Genomic DNA, 15,412 nt, shown 5'->3' with positions numbered 1-15,412 from the left:
ATTATGTACTTAACAAAAAAGTGTGAAATAACTGAAAACATGTCTTATATTTTAGATTCTTCAAAGTAGCCACCCTTTGCTTTTTTTTATAACTGTGCAAACCCTTGGTGTTCTCTCAATGAGCTTCATGAGGTAGTCACCTGAAATGGTTTTCACTTTACAGGTGTGCTTTGTCAGGGTTAATTAGTGGAATTTTTTCCCTTATTAATAAAAAAGCAAAGGGTGGCTACTTAGAAGAATGTAAAATATGACATGTTTTCAGTTATTTCACACTTTTTTGTTAAGTACATAATTCCATATGTGTTCATTCATAGTTTTGATGCCTTCAGTGAGAATCTACAATGTAAATAGTCATGAAAATAAAAAAGGAAACGCATTTGAATGAGAAAGTGTGTTCAAACCTTTGGCCTGTACTGTGTATATATATTTATAAATTCACATTTTAACATTTTATAAAACACATTAATTTCATAATTGAAGTTTTCTAACAAATCATAAATAAATTACATAAATTAATTACATACGTTACTGAGAAGCTTTATAATTATACATAACACCCTTTGACAGGCAAAATGCATCCCACCTATTCTTAAAGGAAATAATAGAAGGGGAACACCCCTTCTTCTGGAAGCTCATTCCATGACTTTACCGCACGTGTAAAAAAGTTCTCTTTTCGACAGGCGTGTTCTAGGGTAGAGTTTTAAAGAATTCCCTCGTGTCTCGTACCTATTGTTCCAAAACTGAAAGATAGGTTCAACTGTTACATCATATATTCCCTGTACAAGCTAATAGACCTGAATCATATCTCCTCTGTATCTCCTAAATTTGAGAGTTGGTAAACTTAATTTCCTCAATCTATCTTCATACAACATATTTTTCATTCTTGGAATTAGTTTAGTAGCTCTTCTCTGGACCCTTTCAATTTTTTCTACATATTTTAATTTATATGGACACCAGACTGAGCTTGCATATTCAAGATGGGATCTTACCAGGGATTTGTACAAAGGTAAAAATATATCCTTACATACATTTTGAAAAGTTCTTCTTATTATTGCAATCATAGATGTTGCTTTTTTAACTTTTTCAGAAATATGTGTGTGGAATTCAAGTGAACCATCCACCACAACACCTATGTCCCTCTCCTCATGTACATGATTAACCACTATATCCCCAAATACATAATTGGCTACAGTGTCATTTTTTTCCCCCAATATGTAAATGTTTACACTTTTTGGGATTCATCTTTAATAGCCACTGGTCACACCATTTGCTCATGCTACATAGATCTTCTTGAAGATGGGCTCGGTCTGTGTCACTTGTTATTATTCTGAAAATTTTAGTATCATCCGCAAATAAAAGGTTGCTCGTCCTTAAAGTGTAAACCAAGTCTGGTGAGGACAGTCTTGGTAATTGATGTTAAGCTTTGGACCAAAATGAAAAACCGTATCGCCACACAAGAAGGTCAATATTGGACGATGCTGCAAACCCCTGGATAAAATTCAATACCAGAGATTCTGCTAACTTTTATAAAAATTCTCACTTCCTACAATATGAGCGCATGGCAGCTATGGCGTGATTAGGCCGGTGATAGATTATGGTTATTGCAAATTAAAGTGTATGGTTAAAAATTGGACAGCAAAAACACTTGGTGAATGTTAGTGAAATATTGCAGACTGATCTCAATAAGTGGCTTATGTATGACACGCCAATTCGTATGCCATTTTGGCGCAAAATCGCTTTTTAGCGTGTTTATCGGCGCCATTTGGCCTCCATTGACTTACATTACCTTACAACTGCGTGTCAATTTACGCCGTAGCGAGTAGTATGAAAGGCCGAAAATCCGCATAGGGAGGTTGGTTGGGGTGGAGGATGGGTCAAACAACAGGACTTTCACCCAAGTGGCCGGGGATCGTGTCCCGCATCTCACGTCTCCTAAACTCAACCGTCACTTTCTTCTTTTTACTAAAGCCAACCACATTCTTCTTTTCCTAAACCCAACCGGTTCTTCTTTTACCAAACCCAACCGTCCCGTTATTGTTTTCCTAAACCCAACCGTCCCGTTCTTCTTTTCCTAAACCCAACCCGTCCACTGTATACGGCGTAGACATACATGCGGATAGCTCAAAATGCATACAGATAACACGCCACTTGGCATAAAAAGTGGCGTGTATGTTTACGCGAAGTCATGATGTCACGTTGAATATTGATTGTTCTCTCCGCCACATTACTTCCTGCATTGGCAGTAAACTTTGGCATTGGACATGTTTAAAGGGGCAGAATCGTCCATATGGACAAGATTCTAAGGATACCGGCTGAAATTACACTTACATTATTTTTAAAAAATACAATGGCATGATGTCCTTAGCTCCCCTATGAGTGCATGTTGGATTCAAACAGCACTTGATCAGCCGGAGATTGATAATGAAAAAGTTCAAATTGCTTCAACCGTCATCCTTGATGCATGCAGCCCAGTGGCCTCATGTACTGTGAGAGTCTTTTTTTTCCAGGCTGACACATAAACATACACATCTACGGAAAGAAATGGCAAAAGCTTCTTGACTATACAAACAGTTCTGAAATGTGTCAAGCTCAGACCCTTAACGTTGTTGGCTTATCTTTGACCCTAGCCTAACATTCCTAGGTTTCACTGTTTTCTTTTTTTTTTTGGTTTGTTTTTATATATGTCATCTACTCGCATCCTGGTTTAGATTATCGTGTAAGAATTGATGTACAGGTAACATATCTTCTGGTATACATTAAAGTGGTACTCCAGCAATCTAATATTGGACTTCCGTAAAGATGAGGGACTCAAAATTGACAGAGTAAAAAAAAAAAAAAGGAAAAGCAATGATATTCCAACTTTTAGTCCCCAAATGGGTGGAGCTACAAAAACACCGGACCCTCTACTTCCCATAATGCAAGTTGATAGTGTCTTTCATTAGATCCTCCCTGCCTGGTGAACACCCTCGTCTTGTTCACGTTCAAACCTCCAGTCTGCAACTGTAGCCTCCATGCCAAGCATTTTGTCAGACTTTCGAAAGCTCTCTCACACACAGACCACAGAAAACATTTTACAACTATTATCACCAGCTATAACATACACTGGTACTCTAAGAACACTTTCAACAACATTTCTATTGTTCGTATAGCGCTATCTGGAACACATCTGTACTGACGGTTTCATTGGGTGTGACCTGGTCGTCTGATGTGAGAGGACTGGCGTCAGAGGTTGTGTGTGTTTGTGTTGTCCTGCGTGCTTCCAGGAGGTTTAGGTACAATCCAAGCTTTGTGCATGCATCAGGAAAACACAACTTTCCTAAGATTTAGAAAAAAAAAAACTATAATTCCTCAGCAAAACATTGAATGTGTACATGTGTACACATGTGTACATTGAATCAATGTACACTCTGTCATATCACATTCGATAAGGCACCATATGGCATTTGTACTACATCACTTTTAACATAAACCGACGCAGACAGCCACACATGAGACTTGACTCATGGGCTTTTGTAATGGCAATAAAAGCAGTCTGCTTCAAACACACCCTGTTGATCAAGAGTCAGTTAAAGTGTCGAGACGATGGGGAAATGAGCGGAAGGGTTAGGAGCGGGGGGGAAATGTGGAGGGAGTGAATGTGAGGAAGGGAGGGAGATGAAGAGAACGATTTGAGTGAAGAAGGAGAAGGAGGATGATGATAGGAGGATGAGGGGGATGGGATGGAAGGAAATTAGGCCTGGAGGAAAGAGGAAATGTAACAGACAGTAAATGTTCCCATGTGTTGCCAACAGTCGGGCCGTCTTGCAGGAGAAGTGACGAGATGAAAGCAAAGCATGGTGGGTAAAAGGGGATGTCACGGCTACAACCAACCTGTCACAGAGGGAGGGGAGAGGATAGAGAGGAGACTTGACAGGATGGAAGGGGGCCAGCGGCATGAGGGAGGCGAAGCAGAGGAGGTGATATAAGAGGAGATGATAGGAGATGAAAGCAGGAATTCAACAGAAAACTGGGAGACATGAAGAGGAGAACAGAAGGGCGACCTCTGATATTTAAAGATCCATTGAATAAGCATTCTGTCAGCACTTTCCACGAATAGAACATTAAAAAAAAACAAAAGCTGAGCGAGTCCCTAAAGTAGTTTTTCTCCTCCTCCGCCCCTGTGCTGCCACGTTTACGGGACAATCCGTCTATTCTTGGGTAAGAAAAGGCCTGACAGCCAGGCGGGAGCCAGGGAGAGACTAAGCACCCGTGGTAATAGCTGACATTAAGTTGTAAACAACATAGGGAAAGAAAATGGGTGGAAGAGGTCATTAATGCTGTTCCATTGTACAATGTTAGCTGATATTGTTTTTATGGTTATTTTATTTTTAACTTGGTGATGAAGAGTGTATGGGGTCCCAGAGGGTTGAGTTGCATTTATGTTATAATATTCTATTCAACCAAAGAGTCGATGTTGATTCTCAGTGGGTTTGCTTTTTTGGCATTTTGTAGAGGCCTGAAGAGGTAAGACTTTGAAAAACATGCACGCAAACTTGAAAAATTCACACATCTGGTACAACTGTAGCACATCTGCTTCCCAATGTGACGAGAGACAAATAAAATATAGGTTTTTGAATGTTGAAAACTATGAAAATACAGATTGTATACTTTCTCCTTCATGGCATCACAAATCATGATTCCTTCTTGCATGTATTTACACTATCACTAAAAGAAAACACACAATCAGAATTAGTGATATGATGATGTTGCTTGCAGTGGTGGAATAAGTATTTAGGTCCTTTACTTAAGTAAAAGTACTAATACCACACTGTAAAAATACTCTGTTACAAGTGAAAGTCCTGCATTGGAAATTAAGTAAAAGTATGTAAGTATCATCAGGAAAATGTACTTAAAGTAATACATAAAAATCCTCACATTTTAGAAACTATCAAAACAGTTCCGTAAATCCACTAAGTCCAGTCATTTCAGCTGTACTTGTAGGCTGTTACATTGTTGGGTAGTTTAATTTATAATAAAACATGGTATTGTATAAAGTACATGTGTTCTGTGTGCAAAAATCTTAATTTGGTAGGTAACTAAAACTGTCAGATTAATGTAGTGGAGTAAAAAAGTTCAATATTTCCCTCTGAAATGTAGTGGAGTAGAAGTAGAAAGCGGCATGAAAAAGGTCATGGTACTTTATTGTCACATACCCATAACCCATCCCTCAAGGGAGCAGTGGGCGGCCATTTACAGCGCCCCGGGGAATGAAGAGAAAGAAAAGACTCAAGTAACTCAATTTTGTACTTAAGTACAGTACTTGAGTAAATGTGCTTACATTCCACCACTGGTTGCTTGTCATCAAACCAGAGATAAGCTACCATTTTGCTTACTTTACAAATCTGGTCCCATGACAGTGATCATCTGAGTGGTTTTCTGGCCTATTTATGACATCTAGTGGATGCTGCTACACCCCTCGCTACGTCTCCTCAATTCTTTTCTTTTTCTTCCCCAGACTTCTGCAGCATTCTTGGTCATTGCCACAGCTCTCCACTGGGTGGAGCTCATGTCACCCCTCCCATCACTGGATCATTATCAAGGTTTGTTAACCCCTCTGAGGAAAAAAAAGACCGTTCGAGCGATGTTTGACAACACTCTTATTCAAAAAGCAATATTACAAAATTTAATTTTATGACATTTATTTACCAATTTTATTCATAGATTATGCTACTTTTGTGAACCCAAACTTGTAACTCATTTCAAGCACCAAAGTTCAGAAATATTTCTGCTTTAGGGCCAAATTATCTCCTTATACATTGCTCTGGAGCAATATTGGGCATTACTATTCAAAAAGCTGAGTTTGTTCTGAACATTTTGATATGAAACACATGGGGGGGGGATCAGTTTTATGCAAAAAAAAGACCCTTAAAAGAAGAATTCATGAAGATATCTAAAAAAAAAAAAAAAGAAGCCTTTTAACCTCAGAGGGTTGAGCAGTTTAAGGTCTGACACAGTTTCATGCTACATGTTAAATGAAGATTACAGAACTATAGTGCAGCCATTTGGCATAATAATTGTGGGGGTCAAATCAGTAATGTTAGGATACTTAATGAAAAACTGATTTTTGTTTGACAAATGATCTTGAAATACATTTGATGTCACACAAGATTCCCATCCTGCTATTTGCAGATCAATATGTCAATACTATTTGCTCTTCAAATGTACTGAAACTGGGTAACATTTCAAGATCGGAGAATGAATGGCACGGTACCTTCATCAGAACAGAAAGAGGAAGATTTACTGGCATTTATTGAGTAAAGGCATTCAGCTATTCAAAGAACACAAATACGTCTAATTGTGTTACTTTCTTGCAGCCTCAAACCTTACAGCATTATAGACCTTTTTTCACGGCAGACATGTTGACATGTCATAGTAGGAAAAGCACAGGTGTATTTTCAAAACCATTAATTATGGCTGCATTCCACTTAGGAGATGCCCTGGTATTGTGCATGCTGACTCACTGAAATAGCTTACTCGGACACTTGATGGAATTGAGCCATCGTTAAGGGTATTAATTTCAGCTGTGCTTTTCCTACTACCACAAGTCAAAATGTCTGCTGTGAAAAAGGTCCATTGGCTTGTTTGAAATGTAATCAGGCCCACACACAGCCTTCGCCTTTTTAGAAGATGCTCTAAACTGCATGCAGTTGCAAGAAAAAAAGAAAAAAAAAAGCCACGTCCAGTGACCAAAATTAAATTTGAACAACTGTCATCAACACACAGTATACACCCTGAGTGGAAGAGAACATTTGCCTTGCCTTTGATGGGACAAATCACGCTGGATTTTAGTGGGATGTGTGTTGGATGTGTGCAATGCGAACCACGCCCCTTTCCCTATTTTATGAATGAATGCCGAGTCCCCGTGATCCAGCCAGCCAATGAGCAGCTCGCACCTGCACCGTCTGCAGCTCTGCAGCAACAAGAGGTCACTACACTTGGAAACGTGGAGGAGAGAGCGCACAGCGGTGACAGCCTGCAGCAGCCCCAGCCAGGCCTCCAGTCGCGCGCGCACACACACACGCACACACACACAGACGTTACAGAAGGACAACCGGCTCTGCGATGCCGCTGAACAACGGCAACACCGTGGCCGTGGAGAGACGCGTGGACCTGGCCTCGCTCTTCTGCATGATCGGGCGCCACGGTCCCGCCGTGGCTCTGGCTCTTGTAGCCATGGCGTCGTTGCTGGCGGGTTTCATCATCTACCGGACCGTGAGGGGGAAGCGGAGGAAGGCCACAGCCGCCGACGATGACAGCAAGAGCCCCGCAGAGGAGAGTGACGCATCGGTGATCCAGCCGAGCTCCGTGGAGTCAACAGGTAAAAAGATCCGCAGATAGCAGGAATACAAGGCGATAGGTGATGGTGTTTGGGTTCAAGATTCATCCACGTTTAAAAGCGAGCACCCCAGTAACACTAGAAAACTGAGGAATATGTGATCATATGAGGATACGACGCCGTGCATTTAAAAGTGTAACCGCATACTGCAGATATCAGTAGGCTATTAATATTTAGTCTGAGTAACTTATCATACTAACGTAGCCTAGTATAAAGCTGACCTTTTTATATACTGATTTTAAATACATTTTAAAAGGCTTTATTAAATTACTATAGCAGTACAAATATTGTTGGTGAATGTTGGCAGTGGTGTAGCCAAGAACAATCTATCTATCTATCTATCTATCTATCTATCTATCTATCTATCGGTGCTACTTAATATTTATTCACTACAATTCAGAGGTAAATAAAATTGGCTCAGTCGTGTCTTAAATGCTGCTTACACATGAACGCATATTAATAATCCAGGAGGTAAAATAACACCCACCGGTGTCATTTCTCTGAATTATGAGTTATTTTACCTTTTGATAATCTCCATAACATTTAGCTAATTTTAGTGTCCTGGACACACTAAGATCAAATTGACTAAAGGTACATAAGAGAGATTGTTGTCAGGTCCAATAAGGCATTAAATGGAGGAGACCTACAACAGACAACTGTTGCTGATTGCATTAAGTACCTATCCTGTGATTAGATCTTCTGCTGTGTTGTCATTTAAAAAAAAAAAAAAAAAAAAGATACAAATGTGGATAAGGCAAAGTGTAAATTTTAAAAACAAAATAAATCTTACCTGGTTTTTAGGTCAGTCCTTTGTAATACAGTAAGCATGCTGGTTTAATCAAATATAACTAATTTAAATGAAATGTCTGTCAACACCAACCATTCTAATGTTTAGAAAAGCATCTATTCTACTCTAAGTTATAAAGTCAGACACACACACATATATATATATATATATATATATATATATATATATATATATATATATATATATATATATATATATATATATATATATATATATATGTACAAAAATAATACAAATAGTACAAAAATAAACAAATATACACAATTGTATATGGAGTTTGTTAAAGCTGAGAGAGAGAGAAATGCCTACCGTAGCAGAACTTTAAGTGTCTTCATATGGGCTTTTATTTTTCTCCTATCTTGTTATAGAGGGGAGTGATGAAGGCTCATCAGATGTGAAGGATGTTGATCTGAAAATCAGGCACCGCCGTGCTGCTGAGAAGACCCCTCCGCCTTATTCCCCTCCTAAGAGTGACATCCACATACCAGACGACAAGCACACTACTTCAGATGACACAGACAAAGTGGCAGTTGAGTGGGACTCTTACAAAGTAGCAGAGACGTATGCAGACGGGGCCAATTGGAGCCGGCAAAGTGCTACTAGCACTGAGGCTGAAATGGTGCTGGAGGATGCGGTTGATTGCCATCAGGGTGAAACTGATGACGCGATCAAGGACGTGTTGGAAGAGGTCCGTGATAAGGACAGCTGCTGGAAGGAGCCTGAGCCGAATAATGATGAGAACCACGAGGAAAAGGTAAGCAGCTATTTGTCTGAAGTTCTATGTAATCTACAGACAAATTAAGACTTCATCCGTCACAGTTGGTCCGTATACAATTAAGCTTTAGAGGTGCTTTTGTTACCTTAGGACAGAGCCAGGCTACCCGTTACCCCCCACTTTCCAGTCTTTGTGCTATGCTGAGCTAAGGTAACCTGTGGCTTCATGTTTAACAGATAAGAGAGCGTTATTGATCTTCTCATCTAACTCTTGGCAAAAAAAGTAAAGAAGTGTATTTCCCAATTCGTCTGAACTATTTCTTTAAGGATTTGGAGCAACCAACCCAGTGGGAATATTTCTCTCTCACCTACATATCAATTTTCCTCAGACCTCATTCTCTCTGTGGTTTCAGAATAGCACAGACTACGAGATCAGTCACAGGCAGTTTGTCTTTCTTGTATTTATTTTTATCTTGACAAAGTTAGACCTGGAGATATTAACTTTCTATTCATGGTCTAGGTGTTGAAAGCAGACTGCCAGGAAGATGAGGATGTGACCACAGACATGGACCATTCTGACAAGACAACCAGACAAGAGGAGGAAAACGTTCAGCGTGCTTTGACCAATCTGGCGTTTTTCGAAAAAAATCCTCATATGAGTGAAAACAGTGATGACGACCGACCACTAGAGGAAACCATAAACGGTGTGGAGTCCAACTCGGAGGAGCCCCTCATTCATATTGAAGATGTAGATGTCCCTTGCGTCTGTTATGGCAAAGATGAGGAAGAGAGTCCAGATCGTATTGATGATTTTAGTTATCTCGGCAATACTCTCCTCTCTCCAGAGGAGGAAAAGAAAAATGGGAGTGAGGAGGCAGAAGAGGAGTGTGTAGACCAGCAGCTAATTGATCAACAAGCTGAGATCTGGTCCTCAACATCTAGACAAGAAACAAACTGGCAGGAGCAGTGTGATCAGGAGATGGACAAGGTGACGCCACCAATGCGGGATAGTGATTGGGATGAAGATGACTGTCTGGCTGGTGAAACGATTAAAGAAGATGAAGACCACTTGAACATACTCGCAGCGGTCAAATGTGATGCCCGTTCGCCACAGTTTGACGAGCAAGATGTGGAGTTTGAACAAAAGGAGGAAAATGGCCTCGCGTGTGATCAAGAGGACGGCGTTCTTTACGATGATCAAGTAAAAGAGAAAATGCTGACTGGTGACAACACTGTTGCCTGTAGTGAAGAACCTGACAGTTCAAGCATGGCACCCAGCCCTGCTCTGCCCTGTTTGAGTGTGCCCATAAAGGCTATTAATCCTGATGACGGTCTGTCAGGTATCACCACTGACGCAAAAGCTCAAATCTCAGGCATTGCAGAATTCCCCGACTTGTCATCAGATCGTCGACACCCACAGAAAGAAGATAAAATAGCTCCAGCTCCGGATGAAGACACCAATTCTAGTACTATTCTTGGACTTCAAATGCCATCACATGAAACAGAAAATCAGGCTGAAAATAATGTAAATGGCACAGCTTTAGTGTTGGCTGAAGAACAAAATAACCAAGTGCATGACCCTCCTGTTAAATCTTGCTGCGAAGACGAACAAAGTGTCCAAACCATAAGAAATGAAATGTGTGACGAGGCAAGTGTCGCTGCTGCTCCTGAAATAATTGCTTGCGATGGTGAAAAACTTACCGTCCATGTAATGGCTGACGTTTTTGATAAGGCGAGTGTTGCCGATTCTGGTACAGTTGACGAAGTTAGCGAAACTGCTTCTGTAATCGCTGAAGAAATATCTTGTCCTCACCTGCCATCCACTAGCCAAGACCAACAAAGTGGCCGCATGGAAATTAATGAAACTTTTGAAAAGATGAGGGTCGATTCCACTACTGGAGCAGCTGCTTGCGATAATGCTAGCTGCGCTGCACTTTCAATGTCTGTAGAAATATCCCATCCTGACATGTCGTCTTCCTCCCAAGACCAAGAAAGTGACCAAACCAAAGATTTTTTTGAAGTTGGCACTCCCATCATGATTGAGGACATCAATCCTCCCATGTGTCAAATTCCCCTTCCGTCTTTCGAGCAATTTGACCTTAGGAATGACACATCATCTGCTGGTGTTGGTGAAGAGAGTGGGATTTCAAGCATGACCGTCAGCCCTGATAATGAGTTTGACGTGAGTTTTGAGAATACGGTGCTTCCGGTGATGGATTGGGATCCACGCAAAAGTCAAAACCTCTTTGCTAACGATGCTGCCGTATCCGTCGTTAAAGAGGATACAGCAGGTATGGTGTGCGGGCTTTACCCATCACGTCACTCCCAGCCACCCCACAGCGAGCGCACAGGTGGGACTAATTATGAATCATTTGCAGCCAACGAGGACATGTTGGGTCATGAGGTTGAGGATAGTTACCACCGAGGGACGGATCAGTTCATGGCGCAGGTTGCAGACAGTGTTACCAGCTTCACCGATGACCTGGAAAAGCACACAGATGTGAAAGTTGTTGTAGAGGTTAAAGAGGAGGGAGCAGGAGTAAGTGCTAACAAGAAGGAGGAAAACAAAGCAGAGAAGGAGATAGAAGTGGACAATGAAATGACTGAAATCAGTATCATGGAGGCAACTATGGAGCATAATGAATGGATCATGGATGGAACCTACCAAGCCCTTCCCTGGATGAATCTTTCTGCCCCATCTTTTGCCCAAGACGGTACAAAAACCAACCAGCTTCCCACTGAAGAGTACCAATGCAGCTCTGATGTAACCGACTCCACTCGTATAGATACGACGGACATCCCACCTTCTGCTGAAGTCAAACAAACCAGCGCTCTCTCCCTTGTCGACGAAAACACGGAAAATAACAAAAAGATTGGGGCGGTTCAGCCCATGCCCCAGCATGTCAACGTGACCTTTCGCATCCATTATTTCACCCAATCGCCATACCAGACGGTGGCTGTCACGGGGAACCAGCAGGAGCTGGGCAACTGGAAGGGATTCATCCCGCTAGAGAGAGCCAAGGACGGGCACTGGTCCACGGTGGTCAGCTTGCCCGCAGAGATCCACGTGGAGTGGAAGTTTGTGGTGGTGGACAAGGGGGAGGTGTGTCGCTGGGAGGAATGTGGCAACCGCCTCCTTGATACGGGCAACGGAGACGACCTGCTGGTGCACAAATGGTGGGGACGCTTGTAAGAGGTGAGGTGCGAGCAAGCTTGCGAGTACCGTGTACAGTAAGCTTTGGTACTGGATACTGAACCAGATAGAAACCAAGACCCACAGTAGATCACGACACCATTTATTAGGGGTGTGAAGCTTCACTGGTCGCACGATTCGATTATCCTATCAATGATTCGTAGCGATTCAATATCACGATGCGTCGCCACCTCCAATATTATTATATATTGCCACACATGGTGTTCATCAACAAATTCAAGCAGTCAGGTATATATTAACTCCCCTTTTTATTGTATCTGCTTCTAAAAAAAAAACAACAGACAAAAACAAAAAAAGCAGCTACCAGAAAAATCAACAAGCAACATCAGTCAAAAATCAATTTATGGTCTGTCACAGCATCGATGCAGAATCGTCCATATCCGCATCGATGCAATGATTAATTTCAACACCCCTATCATTTATACTGTATCATATCATGAATACGTCTTAGTAAGCATTGGTTTGGTCAATTTTGGGTTCATCAATTTGTATACAGTCTAGGTTTAATAAACTGGGATACTTTTTTTTTTTTTTTTTTTTAATAGATAGGTTACTTATAACCATTGTGAGGGTTTTACAGCCCAGACGCCTAAATGTATTCTGACCTGCCAATACCTAACACCATGATCACTGGGATAAATAAATAACTGGGTCACCTAATGGGACATGTCTCAGAAGACTGACCTATAGCCAGTGATTAAGTGGATCTTTCAGGAAACTGAAAAGATTGCCATCAAAAGACAGAGGCATTACATAAAACGTCTGCCTTTTTTTTTCTGTGGCAGTATCTAGGATTATGCAAACTGCACCTCTTTCAAAATGTGACTTGATGCAAGTGTTTAATTTGTGTAAATGGAGGCTTTCTTATACTATCCATAATGCTGCTTGAATACTCCCCAACAATCTACGAGAACACATGCACAGTTACCTTTTTCTACAGCAATAATGAAATAAATACATGTATAGTGTATATTGTACGACTGGTGTTAGATCAGGTATTCTAATGTGTTTACCACTAAACTGTGATATAGTTGTAACTTTGATTCTTTTATCTCGTGGGACTGTGTGCATGCATGAGTGTCCTATTGTTGTTCTATGAATGTGCCTTCTAAACATAATTTTTCCAATAATGTGTTATACAGCCTGGCTTTTCTTTTTAAAGCAGCTTTGCTGCCCACCATTTATTGTTTCACTACAACTTCACTGTACTTAATTATTTTCTTTAAAACAACGGTCACTTTTTTTCTGTCAAGTTTCAGTTACAATCAGTCCAGACTATAGTCTCTATGCCTCAGATCATGTCAGAGTTTCTTGTTATGCAATACGGTAATGATGATGCTTCTCTTGAATGTCATTAAAGGTGGAGTTGGTTGACAAAATAAAGTCTGTCATATCTGGCAATAAATGTTTCTCATAAATTCATTGAAAGACCGGATGTTCTCACTCACTAAATAATAACTTGACAATCCATTTTCAATTATCTTAATTACTTGAACTAATGGACTGGATAATTTAAAAAGAAAACACAAATTAGATTTTCTTTCTCTTAAGCTAAATATTTTATGAATCAAAGCACATGAGGAAATAACCCCTATGTACCTGGTTTAGTCTGTACTGAAGTTGGTTAATCAATTCTAATTATACACTGTTGTCTCAATATGACAGGTCCACTCGAATATTTCGCAACCAGTAACAGACATGTCCAAATGACGGCCGGTTACAGCCTCCATTTCTGTGAAACATTAACTGCTGTTGCAACAAACAATCTGTTGAGGCTATGCACTGAAAGAAATCTTTGAACGGATGCCTAAATCGACTTGAATTTCTGCGATGTGGACCAAAAGCCCAAACTGCGACCTTGTTCCGAGTCCAGCTGGCTCAGAGGTGGCTCATGCAGAGAAAGCGTCATTAGCGCGCACATTTTCATGCCAGCTTGTCAGCACCACTCAGCTCCGTGCTGAAGGTGACATCACAGCATCTGAAAAGAGGCTGCTCTTCATCTTCCAGTCCAGGGACTCGCACGTACGCATGCACAAATGCAATGTTTTGCCAGTGCTGTAAATGATTTATCGGCACTGCAGGGAGTGGGGAGGGGGGGGGTTTGTGAGGTCGTAATGGTTCATTGGAAGTCCAGCAAATAAAAGAATTCAGAGTAAGTCGTGCATGTTAATTACTCACAAAAGGAGAATGAGAATAGTTCCAAAAGGAGGAAAATGGTGTTATGTGTGATCAATACTTTTACAATGATGAAGTGATAGAAAAAATACTAGTGACAGCGCCTGTAGTGAAAAACAAGTTTAAGTGTGCCCCCCCCAGCCCTGCTCTGCTTTGCCCTGTTTAAGCATGCCTGTAAAGGTTGATACTCATTACGACGGTCTATCAGGTATCTCTAATAATGCAAAAGCTCAAATCTAAGGCATTGCAGATTTCAATCACATTGTCAACACCAGCAGAAAGATGACAAACTAGCTCCAGCTCTGGATGCCAAATGCCATCTCATTAGACAGAAAATCAGCCTGAAAACAACAAAATGGCTCAACAGTGGTGATGGCTATATCAAAGAATTCAGAGTAAGTCAAGCACGGTAATTATTTAGAAATGAAAAGAATAAAATCATTCATAAAAAAGGCCAACAAAACATTCAGTTTGATTCAACGAGAAGGCTTAAGGTGAATAAATTAAGCAAATACTAATATAGGTTTATATTAAATTGTATAAAGAATATAACACATTTTGCCAACCTAATAAGAAGAACTAACACGATTCCCATGTTGACCTGCCACTGCGTGTCATCTACATGGAAGTGTGACTGTGAAATGTGATCCCTGCTGTGGTTCCACATTTGGAAGACCCCCCCTGAACATTTGCAAGGCAAACACCATGGGCCTTTTTAGTCAAACAAGGCCTTTGGGACTCATTTAACTTACTTCAAATGGGGTCAACAGAACTCTGGCCAGGTCTAAGTCACGTGATTTCTGCAGTCTTTTTCTATTTCAAAACAAGAGTTCAGGGAACCTTTGCCTATTTGCCATCATTAGGTTATATAGAGGCTCCGTTTACACTGAAAGCCTCATATGCCAGGAATATGTTTCCTATTCCTGTGCAACTAACCAGACATACTAGACAGTTTTGGATAAGATCCCAGATGAACACTTTACGAGAAAGCAGGCAGAGGTTATTGGTAATGTTAACGTGTTCTGAGTCGTGTGTACGTTTAATCGCGTGTAGCACACACCCCTCACTAGAACGAATGCGGTAGCTGGGAGTGTGTGCACTTTCTAAGGTTGAAGGTAGTCCTTTA

The 15,412-nt window shown here is 40.9% G+C and overlaps 1 protein-coding gene across 1 annotated transcript; it reads left to right on the top strand.

The window, feature by feature from the left end:
- The first annotated feature begins 6,956 nt into the window (after positions 1-6,956).
- stbd1 (starch binding domain 1) lies at positions 6,957-13,516 on the top strand. The gene is made up of 3 exons (XM_039780330.1): positions 6,957-7,357; positions 8,552-8,937; positions 9,418-13,516. The coding sequence occupies exons 1-3, from the start codon at positions 7,102-7,104 to the stop codon at positions 12,088-12,090; spliced, it is 3,315 nt and encodes a 1,104-aa protein (XP_039636264.1). The 5' UTR covers positions 6,957-7,101; the 3' UTR covers positions 12,091-13,516.
- Positions 13,517-15,412: the final 1,896 nt, after the last annotated feature.

Source organism: Perca fluviatilis, chromosome 17, assembly GCF_010015445.1.
Source record: "Perca fluviatilis chromosome 17, GENO_Pfluv_1.0, whole genome shotgun sequence".
Taxonomy (NCBI): Eukaryota; Metazoa; Chordata; class Actinopteri; order Perciformes; family Percidae; genus Perca; species Perca fluviatilis.
The sequence above is the reverse complement of the archived record's forward strand: the minus strand, read 5'-3'. Positions and strand labels throughout refer to the sequence as shown.